The sequence below is a fragment of the Lissotriton helveticus genome, chromosome 7 (assembly GCF_964261635.1).
Source record: "Lissotriton helveticus chromosome 7, aLisHel1.1, whole genome shotgun sequence".
NCBI lineage: Eukaryota > Metazoa > Chordata > Amphibia > Caudata > Salamandridae > Lissotriton > Lissotriton helveticus.
The window spans coordinates 1,807,403,421-1,807,430,768 of NC_136068.1; the positions used below are offsets into that span (position 1 = coordinate 1,807,403,421).

Below are 27,348 nucleotides of genomic sequence, written 5' to 3' on the forward strand. Positions count from 1 at the left end.
GGTAAGCAGCCCAGGACATTGCTGGAGCTGGCCTGGGGGTGGCGGGGTCCCTAGGGCCATTTACAGCTCCAGCAGGGGGGCGCTCCTCTCCCATCTTTGAAATAGCCCAGGGGGGTAGTGGTCTCCAGGGCTGTGTGGGGTGGCTGGAGCCCGCATGCATTATTGTAAACAGAGCCCAAAGAAGGCGGTGTTCCCCAGGGCTGTGGGGCGGCCCCCCAGCATTTCACAGTATAATTAGCCGCGGGGAGGTGGCAGTCCCAGTATAATTAGCTCCAGGGAGTGGGTTGTCCCTGGGGCAGCAGGGACCCGCTCGGCCCTCATACTAATATTTAAGTAGCCCCCGGGACCTAGCCCACCCGGGGGCCTAAAGAAAATGAAGCGGGAGCCTGCACTTCATTTTTTTAATATTTTCAGCCGGATTTGAGGATCTTTCCAGAATCCAGCTGAAAAAAGAATGCTTTTTTGGAGCCTGGGGGTTCCTGTGCGAACAGGCCTAGGGGGTCAGGGTGTTTCTAACCGGCCTGCTTTTCTTATTTTCCGTCCATTTTTCTTGGGACTCAGTGCAACCAATTCACAAGATGGCTGCCAACACTTCCTGGTTTGAAGTATTGGCAGCCAATCAGATATCATGCACGAGATGGTGAGGGTTTTTATAACATTTTCATTTTGGATTATAGTTTATATTCTTTGAAATCAATGAAACAATGTAGATTGAGCATTCAGATATGGGGTCCAATGATAGACCATATGAAATAGGTAGATTTTCTGATAAGTATATTATGCTTGTCTTATCAGTCTGGTTCTCGACTTTGGATTATTTATTGTGTTATTGATCTATGTACACGGTAAAATGAATTGATAGATTATGTATTTATGTTTATGATATTGATTGTACTACTCATGGATTGAATAAAAAGTTTTTTTTTTAAAGAGAAATCTTTAAATATCTCAGGAACTACTAAATGGATTTACACCATTTAACGAAAAGAGTGATTTCTGAACCAAGAGCTACCTTTTTGCCAAATGTTGTGTAATTCAGTTCAGCAGTTCGGGCTGTTGCGGTGTGTAAAGTTTCCGATGGAAATGAACATGGAAAAAAAGTATTTTTGGACCCCCTTTTTCTTAGCCCCTGCTTGACGAATCACCATGACCTCCCCATTAGATTTATCAAACAATGCCAAAGATATTGCCAAAGGAAAAAATGCTTTTCCTATAGAAGAATGTCCTAACTATAACTACCTACCGGCGACCGCTAGTAGAAAATATATATATATATATATAGGAGCAGGCAGCTGGTATACCAAAACCCACCCCAGGCCAGGAAATTGATTTTTTATGTCAAGAAAGACTGAAAACTCTAAGATCGCATACACGGGCCGGGAGAGGAGACAACACAACAACTACCGGCGGCGCCAGAGGCGGTGGGCGTCAAAGAGGAGGATTTCAAAAGAAGTGGAAAAAAGGTGGAAGGGGGCAGGGATCTGCCGCCCCACAGCAGTAAACGAAGCGAACAATCGTACTATTGTCAATTTAACAACGCTAGAATTATCCACCAAAGAGGAAGAAATCCTCAAATTAGGACTCACTTATGCTGCACCTTGTGACTTTAACTACCCAGCTACCAGATGTGATGTGTACAAAGCTGTAAGGAAATTGAAACTTCGAAAGTTTTACACTTTGAAGCATAAATCTAGGAACATTCAAACGCAGGTCTCGGCACTTGAAAGCGAGACAGCAAATGCATCGCAGGGCACACGGACTATAACAGAATTGTGGCTAACTGATGGGGCAGGTTTTGAGGATACAAACGCTGTGACCAACAAACCCGATGAAATTGACCAGTGGGGCAATAGGACCTCAACTAACACACATTTCAGGCCACCTTCAACTTTCTGTCCGGTTCTGCGTCGTGATAATTTAGATATGTTCCACGAGAATGTGGTGGCTGAATTGAAGGATCTACAGATCCGCACTGGAAAATTCAAAAGAAAACACAATAAACAGTCACAACAATACAAAGCACTCACCACCAGATTAACCAAGGAGAAGGATCTTATTGTGAGAAATAGTGACAAGGGGGGCAATGTTGTATTGATGTCCAAAACTGAATACGATAAGGAAGTATATGCCCAGTTCAATGACCGCACATGCTATGAGCGTACACAGATCAACACACTAACTGCAGTGAAAGTGGAATACCATCGGAAATTATTAAAGTGGAAATCATCTAAGCTATTAACTGAGGCCGAATACAAATATCTGAAAATCGACAGTCCAATCACACCCGTTTTATATTTCATCCCCAAGATCCATAAGGACCCCCTATATCCCCCTGGTAGGCCGATCATCTCTGCCAGGGGCAGCCTACTGGAACATACCTCTGTCTACATAGACTATTTTTTACAGGGGTATGTACAACAATTAGGTTCTTATGTGCAGGACACCGGGGATTTTCTGTTGAAAATCAAGGATGTTGAATGGGTTACAGGTGATTGGCTTCTGGCTTTGGATGTATCATCCCTTTATACGAGCATTTCGCATGACGACGGTATCAAAGCGGTTGAGCATTATTTGTCCAGAAGGGGCTCTGATTTTCATGATCACAATGTAATGCTTCTGGACATGTTGAGATTGTGCCTTGTCAATAATGCATTTCTCTTTAATCAACAATTGTACCGTCAGTTACAGGGCGTGGCAATGGGGGCCAGCTTCTCCCCGAGCTTCGCATGTTTGCACATGGGAGCTTGGGAGGAGCTGGTCCTGGGACACGAATACCGTCATAATATCCGTAACAATCTGGTTGCATGGTTTCGCTTTATTGACGACCTTTTGGTTATTTGGCGGGGGAGTAAGGAGGGTGCATTGAAGTTCATTGAAGATATCAATGACAATGAATTGAACTTAAAATTCACGGCAACATTAAGTCAGGACAGTGTAACCTTTCTTGATACTGAATTATACATAAGAGACGGCCAGTTGGAATCCAGGATTTTTCGAAAAGCCACTGCTGAAAACAGCATATTACACGCAGCTAGTGCACACCCATCACACTTAATATCGAGCATCCCTTATGGGGAGATGCTACGATTAAGGCGCGTCTGCAGCAACCCTATTGATTTAAAAAGGGCACAAGATCAAAGCAGAACCCGCTTTTTGGAGCGAGACTACTCGAGTCAACTCATAAAGAGGGCCAAGGATAAATCTATGGTGTTTTCCCGGGAGGAACTACTTACTAAGAATAGTAGTAGGCAGGAAGATAAGTCAGGTAACACACCAGCTGATGCCCCAGTGGGCAATAACTGTTTTCGAATAATCACGGGATATAATAGACAACACCAACAGATCCGCAAAATCCTTAATAAACACTGGCCCTTAGTCACACATGATACCATCATTGGCAACAGTCTCCCTAAACAAGTCTCCCTTACATTCAGCAGGGCACCCTCATTACGAGACCATTTGGTGGTAACCAATCCTGAACCTTATGTAAGATCTACCTGGTGGCAAGAGAATAAGGGCTTCTACAGATGTAAGACCTGTAAAGCTTGCCTCCATGGACAGAATATGAAAACCTACAAGGATGGTTTCACCAACATTCAACACTCTATCACCCAGGTCTTAACATGTAAGACCGAATTCGCGGTGTACATCTTGGAATGCCCCTGTTCATTGAAATATGTGGGTAGCACAAAAAATGCTGTCCACATACGCATTCTCCAACACCTGCGGGCTATCACTAATGGTGACAACACCTACCCGGTGGCTCGCCATTTTAGGGAATGCCACCGAAGTGATAACACTGACCTTAAATACTGGGTGATTGATTCGATCATGAGTAGCAAGAGAGGTGGAGATAGGGATGCTAGACTGAGAAAACTTGAGACCAAATATATTTTATTGCTCAATACTAAGTCACCAGTTGGCTTGAATGTCACAGAGGACTTGTACACGCGTCTGCCTTAAGCGGGTGAGTCTGGATTGCTTTATAACTATGCAGGGATCCCCGCAACAGTTCTCAATGACAGGAATCACCCGGCTGGGAGATACTGTGTGACAACCTAGTGGGGTTGGGACCTGAGTTGAATTGTATGTTGATCTGAATGTGCTGCGACCTATATGAATGCAATTTTGAATTGTAGTACACGTATATAATATTCGGACTGTGTTGGGTCCTAAATCCCAGTCAGTCTGTAATTGTTATTTATAGTATTTATTCACTTTTTATTATTAAGCAGGTGTATAGAAATTATTGTAGTCTTGATTGTTGAAGGGTTGAGGTATTAACATTATGAATTACAGGGTGGCAGGCTATAGTCTAACACTCCCCCCGGTATTTGGCATAGGGAGATATGCATCGTATGGGTATTTAACTCTGAATGTATTCTTTCGGAAGGGTGCTCAGTTTATTTATTCAGGTTCTTAAACATGTTGATTATTAGTGATGTAGATTCCTGGTTGACACAACTGGGCAGTGGCCAGATATTGTTATTTTGCACATATTGCGGAATATGCACATTAAATTGCTATTTTGCACATTTTTTGCGGAATTTGCACATTTGGTGGTACTATTTGCACTATTTTGCACATCTACGAAATAAGCATTTGCACTTTATTACTGACACTACTATAACATTGTATTTGGAACCTAGATGAAAGGATTAGATATCCTGAGCTTACAGCAGTGGGACTCCTGGTATGTTCTTCTTATTAGGAGAATATAATATCAATGTTTACAACCTCCAGTACAAAATGTATTTTACCATGATCTTAACGAGGTTATTGCACCCCGGGATAATGAGCAATGTTTATTTGTGTATATATATTTTTTTTTACACTATGTACTTAATTCCCGATTTGGTATTTCACTGATATTTTTTCAATCAAGCAAAGTTATTCATTATTATAATGTAATTAGAAACTTCAACACAGTATGTTTTCTATGTCCTTGCTTAAGCACTTACACGTGACGTCAATTTAATCATCACTGGCACTTTAAAAGTTTGAAACCTGCTAAGTAACATTGTCATGTGAACAAGGCTCGTGGAGCCGAAACGTCATGGACTTTTCCTGCACTAAATAAACGAAAACGAAACTTGACTGGTCCGTGTCCGAGTGCTATTTACCCTGGCTGGCTGTAACTCCAGAGCGAGGTGGAAGCGACGGAATGGTGAATATATATATATATATATACATATATCAGCTCAAACCTTCCTCGTGAACAAGAAAGACGCCACACTCACGGGTGATTCTCCATGTTAGTTTTATTTAACAAAAACAAAAAGCGGGACGCGTTTCGGTGTGAGCCTTCTTCGACCGCTAACAAAGAAAAGTGAGGCATCACCATTTTTTAATCCTAAAGGTACGCGTCATGACATTTCATGGAATTAAACAGAGGATAGTTTGATTCCTTCAACTCAAGCGTCAGCGCCATTGCATAACGTGCAGTTCAAATGTTAAAGTATTTACAATATTTACAATATCAAATGTGGTGCTTAAAATAAACGGTTATTAAGCCCTGTATGGGCAAATTAATTCCTACTAGTATATATTAATCAATTTTCGTGATTGTCATTCAAAACTGAAAGAAAAGGATGAATATTAAGCCCTAGATGGGCTCACTCAAATAAATTCATCACTGGTTACTTATTGCTAAATGTGGGTGTTAAATTGACACTTTTGGTGTGCAAGCCACTCTTGCTTCTTTCTGCACCTCTCTTGCCTCTTTCTGCATTTCTGTTGCTTCTTTCTGCACATTTCTTTCTTTTTCTGCACTTCTCTTGCCTCTTTCTTCACATCTCTTCTACTTTCTGCACCTCTCTTGCCTCTTTCTGCACCTCTCTTGCCTCTTTCTGCACCCCACTTGCTTCTTTCTGTATCCCTCTTGCCTCTTTTTGCACCCTTCTTCCCTCTTTCTGCATCTCTCTTGCTTCTTTCTGCACCCCTCCTGCCTCTTCCTCCACCGCTCTTCTCCCTTTTCGCATGTCTTTTGCTTCCTTCTGTGCTTCTCCTGCCTCTTTCTCTACCCCTGTTCCCTCGTTCTGCACTTCTGTTGCTTCTTTCTGCACCTCTCTTGCTTATTTCTGTACCCCTTGTGCCTGTTTCTGCACCCCTCTTCTCTCTTTCTACATTCCTCTTGCCTCTTTCTACACCTCTGTTTATTTCTGTACCTCTCTTGCCTCTTTCTCCATCCCTCTTCCCCCTTTCTGCATCTCTGTTTCTTCTTTCTGCACTTCTCTTGCCTTTTTCTGCACCCCTCATCCCTCTTTCTGTGCCTCTGTTGCTTCGGTAATGTGGTGGCCCTCGGGGGTCCGCAACGGATACCCACATTAAAATAATTAGTGTGCCGGGAAGGTGGTGGTCCCTGGGGCAGTGTGGGGGGCAGGAGCGATAAACCTTGGTAATACCAAGGTTTATTTGCGATAAAAATCTCCGCAGCTCAGCGGTAAATTTGTGTCTCTAACCAAGCAATAGCGATACTTATTGCTATTGCTTGGTAATATGCCCCTAAGTTATTTGCCCGGAATCACAGTATGTCAAGCTGATGCCGAAACTCAAACCTGGTTCCCCAGTTGCAAAATCTGCAGTACTGGGTGTAATGCCACATCCTTTTACCTAAGTATAACAAATATTCAAGTGATCAACTGGATTAAAAAAACATAAAGATAGAACGTTCAATTAAACATTCTCTGACTTTGGAAGGTTTTCCCTCCATGTTGTATGGTATGTGGCAGGGCCTCCCTGAGTACCTCACATATCTCCATTGTTTGTGGGGATCTGTTTGGGCCTGCCATCTTGGTTCATTCACATCTCCCATTGGATGGGCCGGGCACAATCAAAATGATGGCACTTCCAACAATCTGGATATGTACAGTGGATTTTGCTTGCCCGCCGTCATGGACATTAAAAAAGAACTAGCATGCTCATGACCTCATAACTAGTTACTAGGCAGCTGCCATGTTAGAATGGTGTTCAACAATGCTGCTGCTCAATTACACATATGGCATCTGATTTCCCAACCTCTCTCTAATCACCTCTCAGTCCCTACCTTTAGTACATGACTCACCCCTCTCCCCCTGTCCCCATCTGATTTCCTCCCCTACATTTTCATAGACTAGTCCATTCTAATATTCTCCCTACCTATATTAGTTTTCAATCCCCTCTAACTACCTTGTTAGAATGGTTGCATGAATCTTACCCCGAAACACCCCATATTGGCATTTAATCCCCTTAATCATGGATCCCCTTTCATGTAGATCACTAGAAGCCAAACTGGTTCCAACTGGCCGCAATTCCTACACTGTCATTTACCCCCTAATCTGTCCAAAAAAGCTTCCATGAACTACAAACACAAGCTTCTCAAATCCCACCCAAAAACCCTCATTGCAGACCCCTACCTCAGCCCAACTAAAGAGTCTTCCATAAGTTACCCTATCTTCTACACCAAATGAAGAGCACAATGGAGCAAAACCCTTTGCTCTGTGTACCGTATCACGCCATCCTCTAAAACGCCCCACAGTCTCAGACTTGTATTAGGTCCCTCAAGTGCTTGCCATGCTGAGGTAACCATTTCCCTTTATAGTAGCAGGATTATGCTTATCCAAGTATCTGAAACCAACCTAGAACTTCTCGATTCAATTTTTCCATTGATCAGAATCTCTGTGACGAAGAAAGAATTCTCCATGACTCAATCTCTGCCTAACCCTCCAGACATCCCTTAAACTCCATTTGTTGTTGCCTCCCTTCTCCCCACCACTTTCTCTGCCCCACCCCTTTCCCTATCTCCAACATCCACCCTGTTCAGCTTATCCAATAACTCTCACACAACCCTACCCCTGAAACCAGATTCAACCTGTATCCACTTTCAGAAAAGTCTGAGTATCCTTCGCACATCTAGAACAGCATCCTTTGTAACACCTGGCCTGATCGCCAACACCTTCAACTCATCTCAGCCCCAGGCCACTGAATACTCACCCGGTATCACCACTGTCACACCTGGGATACTCACCTATGATCAACCCATAACTCTTGCAAATTCGGAACCCCTTACCTGACCCGTAACATGGCCCCTCTCTCGTCACCACCTCCCATCAATGAGTTATAGATCCTTACACCCCACATCTTAATCAGAGTTCCATCTCCATTCCCCGCTCCCCTACCCTTCCCTGGATCCCAACACTCAGACACTCCCTAAGACCAGTAGTCAGAGCTCCCTCTCTCCTGACCCCTTAATTCATATCTCAACCACCTGCTCCCACACCAATCTTGATTCCAATCCCAGTGAGATTGCTCTGGAGCGTCATCATCTTAAGGCAGACATACAAAGCCTTACTTACATTTCTACTGAGCTTACAAATTATTGCTGTCTCACTAAATTTCCGTCTGAGAATAGATATTAACTGTAACATTAAAACACAAACAATTGAAGAAGGGTCTGAGGGAAATTTAAAGACCTGCCCAGTTCGTATCCCCCTAACTGTAATCCTAACAACAAAAGAACCGGGGGTCTATAACGGAGCTTCAAGTACTCCGAGCTGCTGCAAAACTCCTACATAAGTGAGTTAGGCGCTAATAGAGCTACATAAGTCTCTATATCAGAATCTGTGCCAGGACAAACCTGTCGAAGGACCTACTGAGATTGTTGGTAAGACCCGTACAGAGATGTGTTGGATTCCCATCAAATAGGTATGTAGATCAAGTGTTCTCATTTGGTCATCCAAAAATGGGGTGGTATGTCTCTTGATCAATGAGACCCATCCATCGCCCTTACTCAATTGGGTCGCACCATCAATCGCTAAGGTACCCATGAACAAATGATAAAGATGGGATCGAGTGCAGTGCAAAAATCAAAAGATGTGTGAGTTAAAAACAAGGGGTAAAAGGATCAATAGGCGAAAAACTCTAATGTAATTTGTCCTTTCCCTCAAACAAACAAGAACAATGCAGAGGAAGCAGTCTAAACATATAACTGCATTTACAAGGCCAACATGTTTCAGCCGGTAGGGACAAGATCCCATGGCTTTCTTCAGGGCCAGAGTTCTAAGCATTAGCTACTGCATACATAAAGTGAACGTAACGACAATCTGTAAAGGATATACATAAATAGTCCAAAATCGTGTTCCTCTGTACCAAACGGTGTCTCTTACATCTGTTAACAAGAAACAAGAAATAAATTGTAGTAAGTCCTATCAAAACAGGAAAGACCTGGCACTGGCTTCTACTAATTAAGCCAATTTATTTTACTAATGTTACTTAGAGGAAAGCTTTTTACACTAAGTGATGGATCTTGGGAACCTGGGACTTTTATGGGCTCTGTGACGTATTCCACCCTTAGGATTTTTTGTGGCTCTGTGAAGCTTGACTGTTATAGGGGCTATATTATGTATTGGAGGGACAGATAGAGCAGTACTGTCCACCCTTCCGTTCATTACCCCTTCCTTGCCTTCACAGAGCGGGGCCTCCTTTTTCCTGAGCTGGGTTCCAGGAGAGGTGAGGTACACTCCCTGTACTATTCAGGTGAGTAACATTAGTAAAATAAATTGGCTTAATTAGTAGAAGCCAGTGCCAGGTCTTTCCTGTTTTGATAGGACTTACTACAATTTATTTCGGCTTTGAAGCCCATAGGAATGAATGGGCATTACCGATTCGGTATTTACCGAATCGGTAAATACCGAATTTCACAAGGGTGCAGGGGGTGTCACTTTGACACCCTCTAGCACCCCCAAAACAGGTTCGGGTGCCATGTGGCAGGCATACCTGCCCTAAGGGCAGGTCTGCCTGTCATATGGCACAGGTGTGCATGCACACATGTGCATGCACACCGGAATCGGTATTTTACCATCAAATTGAATTTGATGGTAAAATACCGATTCGGTAAGGCTTGTGGGACTCAGAAGAGTCCCACCTACATATCAAATTTACCGAATCGGTAAAAATACCGATTCTGTATTTTACAGAATCGGTAAATTTACCGATCGGTAAATTTACCGATTCTGTAAAATACAGAATCGGTATTTTTACCGATTCGGTAAATTTGATATGTAGGTGGGACTCTTCTGTAAAAATATGCCCCCTACATCTCAAATTCCATTTACCGGTCGTAACGGCCGAATTCATCCGTTACAGACCGGTAAATGCCTACCTACATCTGGCCCTAAGTCTCTTAGCTCAGAAACTTGGTCTTTTTGGAATCTGGGCCAACCCATCTTTCAGCTCATCCTTCAGACCCCTATAAAAAATGTACGCCCTCTTTGCCTCTGGCCAATTAGTTTCCAAAATCAGTTTATTAAATTGTGCCAAATAAGCCACCAGCTCTCTGTTTCCTTGTTTCAGATCAAGTAACTCGTTATCGGTGGTCTGCGAGATGTTTCTACGATCAAAGATTTGTAAAAACTCTTTAAAATTGTATAAAACAGGATCCTTAGTAGTAACCAACGGCATGGACCATGCCGAAGCATCGCCACTCGGATAAGACAGCGTGAACGCCACTTTCGATTGGTCTTCCTTAAATATAATGGGCTTGCACAAAAAATGTAAAGAGCACTGTGTTATAAAAACCTGAGCCTTATGGGGATCTCCCTGAAATCTCTCTGGGGGGCAAAGGGATGGTTGGCAACATGGCATGAACAACTTGAGTAGTTAATTCAGAAGAAGAAGGTGAATGAGCAAACGTTTGAGACTTTTGTCCACCAAAATTGGGACTGGGACTGACAGTTAATTCATCTATCCTCTGACGCAAATAGCTTGCCTCCTGATTAGATTTCTCACCTCCTTGCTAGTCTCACTTAATTGCTTCTGCAACCCTTCTAAGATAGAGGCCAGGGTCTTAACATCAAAACCCTCAGCCATATCGCCCGAACGGAAGGTAATTGAAAGCACTTCAATCTGTCAAGAAGCAGTACCTGGAATTCCTGATTTCGTGGTAGCGAATGACCAAAGGTGCTCTACGTAAAATTCTTCCAACTGGGAAAAACAATAGAGACTGCCACACTGATGACCTCACCGATATTCTTCTGGACTGGGAGGGCACACCTGCAACAATAAGCAAATGGTTACAACGGTTCTAGTTTCCCATACTATACTTAGTGTTTTTTCCTTCCCGCCCCTAGACCAAGCCTTACCTGTATGTGTGTGGTAATTTGCCTCTCTCTATGCTGACTATGAATTCAATATAATATACTCTTTAAACAGTTGAGTATTTAAGTAAATGACCAGCAGCAGTAATGGTTTGGGTTATCTTTCTCTTGTAGATTCTTCAACTAGATCAACACACTCTTCAGTGACCAGTGGTAAGTAAAAAAAAAAAAATAATATATATATATATATATATTCCTATCTACTGAGAGTTTGATTACAGAGCATAAAAAAAGGAACTGTCTCAAAGGCTCTGTGCAGTTAGTAGTTAGTATGTCCATAAATAAAGGTTTTTATAGAAGTGCATGCAACGTGGAGTCAGTAGTGAACTAGGAAAAAGATCACCACTTACTTCAGATTCCATATAGAAATATTCTGTTGTCAAAAAAATCTTATTTAGTCTTATCAGGAAGTTACATCTGCAGTCTCTGAGGTGCTAGAGATTTAGAAGAAGATAATTGATTTAACTTGCAAAAAATTCAAAAAGAAACACAAAGACAAACGCTTACCAACTTCAGCGCTGGCCTTCAAAATAGCGGAGCTGGGAGAAAACGAACTGACAAGGGTACCTGACTGGAATTTCTGAGACAACTGAATTTCCACTTGCAGAGAAAATATACTGAGAAGCGAGTCGGAAATCAGTCTCAAATCTTCCGCTATGGATTACCTCTGAAAACTCCAAAACTTCACAGAAATACTCAAGGAGATGGCTGACGAGATAGAAAAATGTCCGCCTCCGGTGATTCTTCAGTTGAAGTGCGCAGCATTTTAAATGCTCGCGCACCAAATGGCTGAGTGCGTAGAAAGGCAAAAAACACTAGAACGATAACCTTCCCTGCGCGCTCTCCCAGTTGGTGGTAATCTTGCTATTTATGGACGGTGTAGTGTTTTTGCAACCCGCTGACTCCAACTAATGGGGGATTGCAATCCTGTGTAACCTCTCTTTGTCCTAAAGGTTGGGGCTAAAAGTGAATTTGTGCCCAAGGTCTGCTCAGTCCTGACAAGAGGTGGTCAGAGGCCATGCTGCCTTTCTCCACCACTCTGCAAAAGCGTCTCCTGGTGCACTGCGATTTGGGGGATGAAGTCCTCTTGCACCTTGAGGGTTCCTGGGGGACAACTAGCCCTCCTGTTACCTCCAGTAAGCCCAACACAGCTGGGTTGCTGAGAGGTAGTCAGAGGCCATGCCCCCTTTTTCCACCACTCTGCAAACGTGCCTCCTGGTGCGCTGCTGCTTGGGGGATGAAGTCCACTTTAGTCCTGAGGCCCTCAGGACGCAAGGGGACCTCATCGCCCTACAAGCAGTGTGCCAAGATGTGTGTTTGCAGACTGGTGGAAAAAGGGGCATGGACTATGACCAACTCTCAGAAATCCCACTGTGTGGGGCTTACTGGAGGTAACAGATGGCCTAGTTGACCCCAAAGGACCCTCAAGAGTGAAGGGGATTTTATCCCCAAACCAAGAGCGCGCCAGGAGGCATGTTTGCAGAGTTGTGGAGAAAAGAGGCGGGACCTCCAGCAAGTTGCCAGCTTCCTTTCTTACTCCGAGGCACCCCATACTCCGAGGCATGGTTAATTTTTATTTTCTACCGGATTATTGCTAAGCAGCCCTCCTCCTCCATGTCATTTTTGGCCCGGGCCCCAGACCCCATCTCCCGGAGCTTGGCCATTTCTTTTTAAAGGCATTTATCTTAGTTTAAGTGAGGGGCCCGGGCTTGGCCATGTCATTGGGGACCATGGGGGGAGCCTCAAGGCCCCCTGCGGGAGCTGCCATTGCATTTGGGAAGAGGGAGCTGCAAACATGCAGCTCCCTCTGCCCATAAGCAATTCTGCTCCACTTCATGGAAGCAAGAGCATTTCCCATGCTCTTGCTTGCATGAGGCAAAGCTGACAAGCATTTCTTATGCAATCTCTTATATGAAGCAAAGCAGTTTGCCATGGCTTGGCGGGAGCACTGCTCCTACCAAGCCATGGCAAACCACAATGTCCCGGGGGTAAGCAGCCCAGGACATTGCTGGAGCTGGCCTGGGGGTGGCGGGGTCCCTAGGGCCATTTACAGCTCCAGCAGGGGGGCGCTCCTCTCCCATCTTTGAAATAGCCCAGGGGGGTAGTGGTCTCCAGGGCTGTGTGGGGTGGCTGGAGCCCACATGCATTATTGTAAACAGAGCCCAAAGAAGGCGGTGTTCCCCAGGGCTGTGGGGCGGCCCCCCAGCATTTCACAGTATAATTAGCCCCGGGGAGGTGGCAGTCCCAGTATAATTAGCTCCAGGGAGTGGGTTGTCCCTGGGGCAGCAGGGAACCGCTCGGCCCTCATACTAATATTTAAGTAGCCCCCGGGACCTAGCCCACCCGGGGGCCTAAAGAAAATGAAGCGGGAGCCTGCACTTCATTTTTTTAATATTTTCAGCCGGATTTGAGGATCTTCCCAGAATCCAGCTGAAAAAAGAATGCTTTTTTGGAGCCAGGGGGTTCCTGTGCGAACAGACCTGGGGGTCAGGGTGTTTCTAACCGGCCTGCTTTTCTTATTTTCCGTCCATTTTTCTTGGGACTCAGTGCAACCAATTCACAAGATGGCTGCCAACACTTCCTGGTTTGAAGTATTGGCAGCCAATCAGATATCATGCACGAGATGGTGAGGGTTTTTATAACATTTTCATTTTGGATTATAGTTTATATTCTTTGAAATCAATGAAACAATGTAGATTGAGCATTCAGATATGGGGTCCAATGATAGACCATATGAAATAGGTAGATTTTCTGATAAGTATATTATGCTTGTCTTATCAGTCTGGTTCTCGACTTTGGATTATTTATTGTGTTATTGATCTATGTACACGGTAAAATGAATTGATAGATTATGTATTTATGTTTATGATATTGATTGTACTACTCATGGATTGAATAAAAAGTTTTTTTTTAAAGAGAAATCTTTAAATATCTCAGGAACTACTAAATGGATTTACACCATTTAACGAAAAGAGTGATTTCTGAACCAAGAGCTACCTTTTTGCCAAATGTTGTGTAATTCACTTCAGCAGTTCGGGCTGTTGCGGTGTGTAAAGTTTCCGATGGAAATGAACATGGAAAAAAAGTATTTTTGGACCCCCTTTTTCTTAGCCCCTGCTTGACGAATCACCATGACCTCCCCATTAGATTTATCAAACAATGCCAAAGATATTGCCAAAGGAAAAAATGCTTTTCCTATAGAAGAATGTCCTAACTATAACTACCTACCGGCGACCGCTAGTAGAAAATATATATATATATATAGGAGCAGGCAGCTGGTATACCAAAACCCACCCCAGGCCAGGAAATTGATTTTTTATGTCAAGAAAGACTGAAACTCTAAGATCGCATACACGGGCCGGGAGAGGAGACAACACAACAACTACCGGCAGCGCCAGAGGCGGTGGGCGTCAAAGAGGAGGATTTCAAAAGAAGTGGAAAAAAGATGGAAGGGGGCAGGGATCTGCCGCCCCACAGCAGTAAACGAAGCGAACAATCATACTATTGTCAATTTAACAACGCTAGAATTATCCACCAAAGAGGAAGTAATCCTCAAATTAGGACTCACTTATGCTGCACCTTGTGACTTTAACTACCCAGCTACCAGATGTGATGTGTACAAAGCTGTAAGGAAATTGAAACTTCGAAAGTTTTACACTTTGAAGCATAAATCTAGGAACATTCAAACGCAGGTCTCGGCACTTGAAAGCGAGACAGCAAATGCATCGCAGGGCACATGGACTATAACAGAATTGTGGCTAACTGATGGGGCAGGTTTTGAGGATACAAACGCTGTGACCAACAAACCCGATGAAATTGACCAGTGGACCTCAACTAACACACATTTCAGGCCACCTTCAACTTTCTGTCCGGTTCTGCCTCGTGATAATTTAGATATGTTCCACGAGAATGTGGTGGCTGAATTGAAGGATCTACAGATCCGCACTGGAAAATTCAAAAGAAAACACAATAAACAGTCACAACAATACAAAGCACTCACCACCAGATTAACCAAGGAGAAGGATCTTATTGTGAGAAATAGTGACAAGGGGGGTAATGTTGTATTGATGTCCAAAACTGAATACGATAAGGAAGCATATGCCCAGTTCAATGACCGCACATGCTATGAGCGTACACAGATCAACACACTAACTGCAGTGAAAGTGGAATACCATCGGAAATTATTAAAGTGGAAATCATCTAAGCTATTAACTGAGGCCGAATATAAATATCTGAAAATCGACAGTCCAATCACACCCGTTTTATATTTCATCCCCAAGATCCATAAGGACCCCCTACATCCCCCTGGTAGGCCGATCATCTCTGCCAGGGGCAGCCTACTGGAACATACCTCTGTCTACATAGACTATTTTTTACAGGGGTATGTACAACAATTAGGTTCTTATGTGCAGGACACCGGGGATTTTCTGTTGAAAATCAAGGATGTTGAATGGGTTACAGGTGATTGGCTTCTGGCTTTGGATGTATCATCCCTTTATACGAGCATTTCGCATGACGACGGTATCAAAGCGGTTGAGCATTATTTGTCCAGAAGGGGCTCTGATTTTCATGATCACAATGTAATGCTTCTGGACATGTTGAGATTGTGCCTTGTCAATAATGCATTTCTCTTTAATCAACAATTGTACCGTCAGTTACAGGGCGTGGCAATGGGGGCCAGCTTCTCCCCGAGCTTCGCATGTTTGCACATGGGAGCTTGGGAGGAGCTGGTCCTGGGACACGAATACCGTCATAATATCCGTAACAATCTGGTTGCATGGTTTCGCTTTATTGACGACCTTTTGGTTATTTGGCGGGGGAGTAAGGAGGGTGCATTGAAGTTCATTGAAGATATCAATGACAATGGATTGAACTTAAAATTCACGGCAACATTAAGTCAGGACAGTGTAACCTTTCTTGATACTGAATTATACATAAGAGACGGCCAGTTGGAATCCAGGATTTTTCGAAAAGCCACTGCTGGAAACAGCATATTACACGCAGCTAGTGCACACCCATCACACTTAATATCGAGCATCCCTTATGGGGAGATGCTACGATTAAGGCGCGTCTGCAGCAACCCTATTGATTTAAAAAGGGCACAAGATCAAAGCAGAACCCGCTTTTTGGAGCGAGGTTACTCGAGTCAACTCATACAGAGGGCCAAGGATAAATCTATGGTGTTTTCCCGGGAGGAACTACTTACTAAGAATAGTAGTAGGCAGGAAGATAAGTCAGGTAACACACCAGCTGATGCCCCAGTGGGCAATAACTGTTTTCGAATAATCACGGGATATAATAGACAACACCAACAGATCCGCAAAATCCTTAATAAACACTGGCCCTTAGTCACACATGATACCATCATTGGCAACAGTCTCCCTAAACAAGTCTCCCTTACATTCAGCAGGGCACCCTCATTACGAGACCATTTGGTGGTAACCAATCCTGAACCTTATGTAAGATCTACCTGGTGGCAAGAGAATAAGGGCTTCTACAGATGTAAGACCTGTAAAGCTTGCCTCCATGGACAGAATATGAAAACCTACAAGGATGGTTTCACCAACATTCAACACTCTATCACCCAGGTCTTAACATGTAAGACCGAATTCGCAGTGTACATCTTGGAATGCCCCTGTTCATTGAAATATGTGGGTAGCACAAAAAATGCTGTCCACATACGCATTCTCCAACACCTGCGGGCTATCACTAATGGTGATAACACCTACCCGGTGGCTCGCCATTTTAGGGAATGCCACCGAAGTGATAACACTGACCTTAAATACTGGGTGATTGATTCGATCATGAGTAGCAAGAGAGGTGGAGATAGGGATGCTAGACTGAGAAAACTTGAGACCAAATATATTTTATTGCTCAATACTAGGTCACCAGTTGGCTTGAATGTCACGGAGGACTTGTACACGCGTCTGCCTTAAGCGGGTGAGTCTGGATTGCTTTATAACTATGCAGGGATCCCCCGCAACAGTTCTCAATGACAGGAATCACCCGGCTGGGAGATAATGTGTGAGAACCTAGTGGGGTTGGGACCTGAGTTGAATTGTATGTTGATCTGAATGTGCTGCGACCTATATGAATTCAATTTTGAATTGTAGTACACGTATATAATATTCGGACTGTGTTGGGTCCTAAATCCCAGTCAGTCTGTAATTGTTATTTATAGTATTTATTCACTTTTTATTATTAAGCAGGTGTATAGAAATTATTGTAGTCTTGATTGTTGAAGGGTTGAGGTATTAACATTATGAATTACAGGGTGGCAGGCTATAGTCTAACACTCCCCCCGGTATTTGGCATAGGGAGATATGCATCGTATGGGTATTTAACTCTGAATGTATTCTTTCGGAAGGGTGCTCAGTTTATTTATTCAGGTTCTTAAACATGTTGATTATTAGTGATGTAGATTCCTGGTTGACACAACTGGGCAGTGGCCAGATATTGTTATTTTGCACATATTGCGGAATATGCACATTAAATTGCTATTTTGCACATTTTTTGCGGAATTTGCACATTTGGTGGTACTATTTGCACTATTTTGCACATCTACGAAATAAGCATTTGCACTTTATTACTGACACTACTATAACATTGTATTTGGAACCTAGATGAAAGGATTAGATATCCTGAGCTTACAGCAGTGGGACTCCTGGTATGTTCTTCTTATTAGGAGAATATAATATCAATGTTTACAACCTCCAGTACAAAATGTATTTTACCATGATCTTAACGAGGTTATTGCACCCCGGGATAATGAGCAATGTTTATTTGTGTATATATATTTTTTTTTACACTATGTACTTAATTCCCGCTTTGGTATTTCACTGATATTTTTTCAATCAAGCAAAGTTATTCATTATTATAATGTAATTAGAAACTTCAACACAGTATGTTTTCTATGTCCTTGCTTAAGCACTTACACGTGACGTCAATTTAATCATCACTGGCACTTTAAAAGGTTGAAACCTGCTAAGTAACATTGTCATGTGAACAAGGCTCGTGGAGCCGAAACGTCATGGACTTTTCCTGCACTAAATAAACGAAAACGAAACTTGACTGGTCCGTGTCCGAGTGCTATTTACCCAGGCTGGCTGTAACTCCAGAGCGAGGTGGAAGCGACGGAATGGTGAATATATATATATATATATATATATACATATATCAGCTCAAACCTTCCTCGTGAACAAGAAAGACGCCACACTCACGGGTGATTCTCCATGTTAGTTTTATTTAACAAAAACAAAAAGCGGGACGCGTTTCGGCGTGAGCCTTCTTCGACCGCTAACAAAAAAAAGTGAGGCATCACCATTTTTTAATCCTAAAGGTACGCGTCATGACATTTCATGGAATTAAACAGAGGATAGTTTGATTCCTTCAACTCAAGCGTCAGCGCCATTGCATAACGTGCAGTTCAAATGTTAAAGTATTTACAATATTTACAATATCAAATGTGGTGCTTAAAATAAACGGTTATTAAGCCCAGTATGGGCAAATTAATTCCTACTAGTATATATTAATCAATTTTCGTGATTGTCATTCAAAACTGAAAGAAAAGGAGGAATATTAAGCCCTAGATGGGCTCACTCAAATAAATTCATCACTGGTTACTTATTGCTAAATGTGGGTGTTAAATTGACACTTTTGGTGTGCAAGCCACTCTTGCTTCTTTCTGCACCTCTCTTGCCTCTTTCTGCATTTCTGTTGCTTCTTTCTGCACATTTCTTTCTTTTTCTGCACTTCTCTTGCCTCTTTCTTCACATCTCTTCTACTTTCTGCACCTCTCTTGCCTCTTTCTGCACCTCTCTTGCCTCTTTCTGCACCCCACTTGCTTCTTTCTGTATCCCTTTTGCCTCTTTTTGCACCCTTCTTCCCTCTTTCTGCATCTCTCTTGCTTCTTTCTGCACCCCTCCTGCCTCTTCCTCCACCGCTCTTCTCCCTTTTCGCATGTCTTTTGCTTCCTTCTGTGCTTCTCCTGCCTCTTTCTCTACCCCTGTTCCCTCGTTCTGCACTTCTGTTGCTTCTTTCTGCACCTCTCTTGCTTATTTCTGTACCCCTTGTGCCTGTTTCTGCACCCCTCTTCTCTCTTTCTACATTCCTCTTGCCTCTTTCTACACCTCTGTTTATTTCTGTACCTCTCTTGCCTCTTTCTCCATCCCTCTTCCCCCTTTCTGCATCTCTGTTTCTTCTTTCTGCACTTCTCTTGCCTTTTTCTGCACCCCTCTTCCCTCTTTCTGTGCCTCTGTTGCTTCGGTAATGTGGTGGCCCTCGGGGGTCCGCAACGGATACCCACATTAAAATAATGAGTGTGCCGGGAAGGTGGTGGTTCCTGGGGCAGTGTGGGGGGCAGGAGCGATAAACCTTGGTAATACCAAGGTTTATTTGCGATAAAAATCGCCGCAGCTCAGCGGTAAATTTTTGTCTCTAACCAAGCAATAGCGATAATTATTGCTATGGCTTGGTAATATGCCCCTAAGTTATTTGCCCGGAATCACAGTATGTCAAGCTGATGCCGAAACTCAAACCTGGTTCCCCAGTTGCAAAATCTGCAGTACTGGGCGTAATGCCACATCCTTTTACCTAAGTATAACAAATATTCAAGTGATCAACTGGATTAAAAAAACATAAAGATAGAACGTTCAATTAAACATTCTCTGACTTTGGAAGGTTTTCCCTCCATGTTGTATGGTATGTGGTAGGGCCTCCCTGAGTACCTCACATATCTCCATTGTTTGTGGGGATCTGTTTGGGCCTGCCATCTTGGTTCATTCACATCTCCCATTGGATGGGCCGGGCACAATCAAAATGATGGCACTTCCAACAATCTGGATATGTACAGTGGATTTTGCTTGCCCGCCGTCATGGACATTAAAAAAGAACTAGCATGCTCATGACCTCATAACTAGTTACTAGGCAGCTGCCATGTTAGAATGGTGTTCAACAATGCTGCTGCTCAATTACACATATGGCATCTGATTTCCCAACCTCTCTCTAATCACCTCTCAGTCCCTACCTTTAGTACATGACTCACCCCTCTCCCCCTGTCCCCATCTGATTTCCTCCCCTACATTTTCATAGACTAGTCCATTCTAATATTCTTCCTACCTATATTAGTTTTCAATCCCCTCTAACTACCTTGTTAGAATGGTTGCATGAATCTTACCCCGAAACACCCCATATTGGCATTTAGTCCCCTTAATCATGGATCCCCTTTCATGTAGATCACTAGAAGCCAAACTGGTTCCAACGGCCGCAATTCCTACACTGTCATTTACCCCCTAATCTGTCCAAAAAAGCTTCCATGAACTACAAACACAAGCTTCTCAAATCCCACCCAAAAACCCTCATTGCAGACCCCTACCTCAGCCCAACTAAAGAGTCTTCCATAAGTTACCCTATCTTCTACACCAAATGAAGAGCACAATGGAGCAAAACCCTTTGCTCTGTGTACCGTATCACGCCATCCTCTAAAACGCCCCACAGTCTCAGACTTGCATTAGGTCCCTCAAGTGCTTGCCATGCTGAGGTAACCATTTCCCTTTATAGTAGCAGGATTATGCTTCTCCAAGTATCTGAAACCAACCTAGAACTTCTCGATTCAATTTTTCCATTGATCAGAATCTCTGTGTCGAAGAAAGAATTCTCCATGACTCAATCTCTGCCTAACCCTCCAGACATCCCTTAAACTCCATTTGTTGTTGCCTCCCTTCTCCCCACCACTTTCTCTGCCCCACCCCTTTCCCTATCTCCAACATCCACCCTGTTCAGCTTATCCAATAACTCTCACACAACCCTACCCCTGAAACCAGATTCAACCTGTATCCACTTTCAGAAAAGTCTGAGTATCCTTCGCACATCTAGAACAGCATCCTTTGTAACACCTGGCCTGATCGCCAACACCTTCAACTCATCTCAGCCCCAGGCCACTGAATACTCACCCGGTATCACCACTGTCACACCTGGGATACTCACCTATGATCAACCCATAACTCTTGCAAATTCGGAACCCCTTACCTCACCCGTAACATGGCCCCTCTCTCGTCACCACCTCCCATCAATGAGTTATAGATCCTTACACCCCACATCTTAATCAGAGTTCCATCTCCATTCCCCGCTCCCCTACCCTTCCCTGGATCCCAACACTCAGACACTCCCTAAGACCAGTAGTCAGAGCTCCCTCTCTCCTGACCCCTTAATTCATATCTCAACCACCTGCTCCCACACCAATCTTGATTCCAATCCCAGTGAGATTGCTCTGGAGCGTCATCATCTTAAGGCAGACATACAAAGCCTTACTTACATTTCTACTGAGCTTACAAATTATTGCTGTCTCACTAAATTTCCGTCTGAGAATAGATATTAACTGTAACATTAAAACACAAACAATTGAAGAAGGGTCTGAGGGAAATTTAAATACCTGCCCAGTTCGTATCCCCCTAACTGTAATCCTAACAACAAAAGAACCGGGGGTCTATAACGGAGCTTCAAGTACTCCGAGCTGCTGCAAAACTCCTACATAAGTGAGTTAGGCGCTAATAGAGCTACATAAGTCTCTATATCAGAATGTGTGCCAGGACAAACCTGTCGAAGGACCTACTGAGATTGTTGGTAAGACCCGTACAGAGATGTGTTGGATTCCCATCAAATAGGTATGTAGATCAAGTGTTCTCATTTGGTCATCCAAAAATGGGGTGGTATGTCTCTTGATCAATGAGACCCATCCATCGCCCTTACTCAATTGGGTCGCACCATCAATCGCTAAGGTACCCATGAACAAATGATAAAGATGGGATCGAGTGCAGTGCAAAAATCAAAAGATGTGTGAGTTAAAAACAAGGGGTAAAAGGATCAATAGGCGAAAAACTCTAATGTAATTTGTCCTTTCCCTCAAACAAACAAGAAAAATGCAGAGGAAGCAGTCTAAACATATAACTGCATTTACAAGGCCAACATGTTTCAGCCGGTAGGGACAAGATCCCATGGCTTTCTTCAGGGCCAGAGTTCTAAGCATTAGCTACTGCATACATAAAGTGAACGTAACGACAATCTGTAAAGGATATACATAAATAGTCCAAAATCGTGTTCCTCTGTACCAAACGGTGTCTCTTACATCTGTTAACAAGAAACAAGAAATAAATTGTAGTAAGTCCTATCAAAACAGGAAAGACCTGGCACTGGCTTCTACTAATTAAGCCAATTTATTTTACTAATGTTACTTAGAGGAAAGCTTTTTACACTAAGTGATGGATCTTGGGAACCTGGGACTTTTATGGGCTCTGTGACTTATTCCACCCTTAGGATTTTTTGTGGCTCTGTGAAGCTTGACTGTTATAGGGGCTATATTATGTATTGGAGGGAGAGATAGAGCAGTACTGTCCACCCTTCCGTTCATTACCCCTTCCTTGCCTTCACAGAGCGGGGCCTCCTTTTTCCTGAGCTGGGTTCCAGGAGAGGTGAGGTACACTCCTTGTACTATTCAGGTGAGTAACATTAGTAAAATAAATTGGCTTAATAAGTAGAAGCCAGTGCCAGGTCTTTCCTGTTTTGATAGGACTTACTACAATTTATTTCTTGTTTCTTGTTAACAGATGTAAGAGACACCGTTTGGTACAGAGGAACACGATTTTGGACTATTTATGTATATCCTTTACAGACTGTCGTTACGTTCACTTTATGTATGCAGTAGCTAATGCTTAGAACTCTGGCCCTGAAGAAAGCCATGGGATCTTGTCCCTACCGGCTGAAACATGTTGGCCTTGTAAATGCAGTTATATGTTTAGACTGCTTCCTCTGCATTGTTCTTGTTTGTTTGAGGGAAAGGACAAATTACATTAGAGTTTTTCGCCTATTGATCCTTTTACCCCTTGTTTTTAACTCACACATCTTTTGATTTTTGCACTGCACTCGATCCCATCTTTATCATTTGTTCATGGGTACCTTAGCGATTGATGGTGCGACCCAATTGAGTAAGGGCGATGGATGGGTCTCATTGATCAAGAGACATACCTCCCCATTTTTGGATGACCAAATGAGAACACTTGATCTACATACCTATTTGATGGGAATCCAACACATCTCTGTACGGGTCTTACCAACAATCTCAGTAGGTCCTTCGACAGGTTTGTCCTGGCACACATTCTGATATAGAGACTTATGTAGCTCTATTAGCGCCTAACTCACTTATGTAGGAGTTTTGCAGCAGCTCGGAGTACTTGAAGCTCCGTTATAGATCCCCGGTTCTTTTGTTGTTAGGATTAACTGTAACATGCCAACAATAAGCAGGCTAGACAGATTTCACCCCCACTTCCAATGGGTTATTAGCTACTGAACAATCAACCTAGTTTACCAGGAGAACTACTCCCTACCCCAACTCCACCTCCTGGCCAATCAGATTGAAAAACCCACTGTCAGGCATTGATATCCACTCCCTCCTGCTCTCTTGCAATCCTACCCTTTAAAAACAACCAAGACAACTTGTGCCATATCTAAAAAAAATTTAGATAAATCTATACAGAGAACCCATACCCACACACGATAAGTTGAAAGCTCCAACCTAAAGCACATTCCTATCACCCAGACTCCCTCTGTTGACAATACATCCCACCTAAAATGTATTCTACTCAATTGCATCTAAACAAGTGGCGGATATTGCATCCTTTCTCACAATCTTAACCTCATAGTCCTGACAAAAACTTTCATTAAATGACTCCTCCAACCCTACTCTCAACATGCTAGTACCACCTAGCTACGACATCATTAGATTAGATAGACCTATCAGACCTGTTGGTGGTATAGCTTAAATTCACAGCAACACTCTCTTTATGGAGCAAGCACTTATTGTCACTCTCACATAGTTCAAATATCTAGGCATTGAAATATGGACTAAAGATAGGTCTAGTTGCAAACTACATGCGTTTTATCATCTTCCAGGAGATAACCTCCCATTCATTGAACATATTATGGAAATCATCACAACTAACTTCAGTCTACACTGCCCCCAGATCATCCTTGGTGACTTCACCCTCCACAGGAATGACCCAAATAGAAAAGCGGTGATCAGCCTTTAAACCTTCCTTGCTGACTTCAACCATATCCAAATCTGTGACAGCCCTACCTTCATTTTTGGAGCGACCTTGTATCTAGTCATCCCTAGCTCATACATCTGTGTCATTGTGTTGCTGGAAGATCCACTCACCCCCTAGCTAAGCTGTCAAGGGAACAAGGGAGGTGCTGCCTCCATAAAACATATTGGGACCTAATCACAGACTGCATTTTGTAGTAGGTTTAGGAGTTTTACCATTGTACTACTTATGTACTACAAAATGCTATTTTCAAACTTATGTGCGGAGGTCCCACTTTTTTTTGGCAGAGTTCTCTGCCTCAACAGCAGATTGGCGCACACGTTATTATATGTAAATGTGGGAGGGGCAGAGGGAAGTGGCTAGAAAATAGGGAAATTTTGCAACTAAAGGCAAGGTGATTAGGGAGCTGAGAGGAGGAGTATTGAGAGTTTCATCCAGCCACAAAAGAGTAATCCAATAGCTATTCACAAACTGCACCTCCCTAGTTACATAGTCAAAAAGGCACCCAAAACAGTACTAAATTACTCCAGTTGAGACCTGGAATATTCCAGCACCAAACATGCACAACCACTGGAACTGAAGCACATTCCCATTGTAGATAATGGAGATAGGGACTTTAAATAAAACACATAGGAAATAATGTCAATCTAAATTATTTAAACATATTTAAAAAATGAAATAAACATCATTTAACGTTTAGAAAATATATAAAAATAATATGCATGTATCATTTAATTATAAAATGTGTATAGGATTTTAATTTAAAAATTGTAACATACAATTTTAATAAAATATAACTATATTACTTTTAATGAATTTTAATAATTACTGTTGCATAATAAAAAATATTTTCTTTCTTAATGGTAAATTTATTTGCAAATTAAAAGTTCAGAAAAAATGTTTTAATTTAATATCAAATATTTAAACTAATTAAGATATAATTGAAAATTAAGTTATAGTGGTGGAATGTTTTTGTTTGTTCTATATTTAAAATAAATATACACAATCATCTTAAATTAATTTTCAACATAAAAATATTATTACTCTTTCAATCAATCAATCAATCACGTGAGTGTCTCGAGGTGCTAGGGAGGGAGGGATCGGGCAGCTCTGAAGTCATCCGAAGAGCCAGGTCTTGAGGTCCTTTCTGAAGGTTTCAAGTGTTTGGATTCAGCTGATGCTGAGGGGGAGGTCCTTCCAGCTCCTGGCCAATATGTAGGAGAAAGATCTGCCACCTGTTCTCGATCTGTGGATCGGGGGTACGGTCACCAGGCCTAGGTTGGTGGAGCAGAACCTTCTCTTGGGGTGGGGAAGGAGATTTTATCATTGAGGTATTGGGGTACGGTGTTGTGGAAGGTTTTGTAGGCATGTGTGATCAGTTTGAAGGTGAGTCTCTTTTCAACGGGGGAGCCAGTGAAGGTCGCAGAGGTGCAGGGTGATGTGTTTTTGACATGGGATGCTTAGAACGAGTCTGGCTGCAACGTTCTGGATGGTCTGGAGTTTGGGGAGGAGGGCTTTGTTGATTCCGGCGTAGAGGACATTTCTGTAGTCCATCCTGCTGGTCATAAGTGCGTGGGTACCTTCTTTCTGGCATCTGGGGGATCCATTTGAAGGTCTTGCAGGGTATGCAGAGGGTGCTGAAGCAAGTGGAGGATACAGCATTGATCTGCTGGTTCATGGAGAGTGAGGAGTCGAGTATGATGCAGAGGTTTTGGGCGTGGTCTCTGGGGGTGGTGTGTTTCCGAGTGCGGTGGGCCACCAGGTGTCGTCCCAGGTGGAGGGTCCGAGAACGAGGACTTCTGTTTTTTCTGAGTTGAGCTTTAGCCAGCTGCTGCTCATCCAGGATGCGACGCCCCTCATTCCTTCCTGGATACTGGGTCTGGTGATGTCGGGTTCCTTGGTGATGGAGAGGATGACCTGGGTGTCATCGGTGTAGGATACTATGCTGAGTCCGTGTTTTCTCATGATGAATGCAAGAGGGACTATACAGATGTTGAAGAGCGCAGGGCTGGGGGAGAATCCTTGTGGTACTCCGCATCTGATCTCAGTGGGCTCGCAGTGGAAGGACGGGAGTTTTTATTCTTAGTGTTTATTCAAGTGAAATACGCGTTTTATTTTTGCTTTATATTTTAAACAAATGAGTCTCCACAGTGGGGACACAATTCTATTCCAGCTAAGACCTACAGTAAATTGAGCACCACATGGCCACTCACAGGCACTTCAACACTTGAGTGAAGACGAGAATTTGATACACTAAGCTGGAATTTTATGATTGCTGCCCTTAAACAATATGGTACTCCTCCTGCATATATTCAGAGGGAAAAATGCCTCAATACTGATCCTAGGGCATGAGCCTGCACAGGCCAGTATATTGTCGCTCATTTTTGATACAGTGCTGCACTCAACAAGGCTGCCCTCTGGACTCTCTTCTTTTTGTCCTAGCACTAAAACCCTTGGCACAGTGAATATATAAAGATGCCCATGGATGGGGCATCCTAATAGGACCCACAACCCACACAATTTAATTTTATGCTGACGATATGATATCGTACCTTTAAAATCTCTGCTTGAAACTAGTGGACGTGGCTAGGCATTTCACTGTTTTTGGATCGCTATCCAGCCTCCAAATTAATGAGAATAAATCCTGTGCATTTTCTTTTGAAGACACTTACAACCGGCCATCTTTGCCAATCGGGGAAATGTATCTTCGGGTGGCGCCTAGACTTTTCGTTACTTAGGGGTCCAAATTTACCGAGATGCACTAGATGTGTTAGAAGGTAACCTCCTTAAACATATCAACAGCCTCAAGTCGAAATTGAACTTCTGGACTACCTTACCATTATCAGTAGTGGGACAATTGGCGCCAGCTAAAATGGTTATGTTGCCCTGTTTACTTTACCACTTCATGAATCTTCCAGTACTTATTCCTGCTTGGATCTTTAAAATGTTGAACACACTCCTGATTGATTTAATATGAGCTAACAGACACCTTAGGGTTGCCCTCCCTAAGTTTCAACTCCCCCTTGACAAGGGAGGTATGGGTGCTCTCAATTTCAAATCTTACTGTATTGTAGGAAAACTATAATGGCTCTATAGTTGACTCGCTGTTGCAATCTGCCTCA

The 27,348-nt window shown here is 43.0% G+C and overlaps 2 protein-coding genes across 6 annotated transcripts in view; one reads left to right on the plus strand and one right to left on the minus strand.

The window, feature by feature from the left end:
• LOC144770793 (uncharacterized) overlaps positions 1 to 27,348 on the minus strand; it is a 315,531-nt gene that overhangs the window by 182,707 nt on the left and 105,476 nt on the right. For all 3 annotated transcript variants that reach the window (XM_078655551.1, XM_078655550.1, XM_078655552.1), the window contains exon 2: positions 10,899 to 11,028. The gene's annotated coding sequence lies outside the window, so the exon portion shown is untranslated. The remainder of the gene's footprint in view (positions 1 to 10,898; positions 11,029 to 27,348) is intronic.
• LOC144770792 (phospholipase A2 inhibitor 25 kDa subunit-like) overlaps positions 1 to 27,348 on the plus strand; it is a 248,743-nt gene that overhangs the window by 83,211 nt on the left and 138,184 nt on the right. For 2 of the 3 annotated variants that reach the window (XM_078655547.1, XM_078655548.1), the window contains one exon: positions 11,247 to 11,285. The exons of the other annotated variant lie outside the window; for it this stretch is intronic. In XM_078655547.1, the coding sequence (XP_078511673.1) occupies positions 11,247 to 11,285 (39 nt within the window). The remainder of the gene's footprint in view (positions 1 to 11,246; positions 11,286 to 27,348) is intronic. 3 annotated transcript variants of the gene reach the window in all.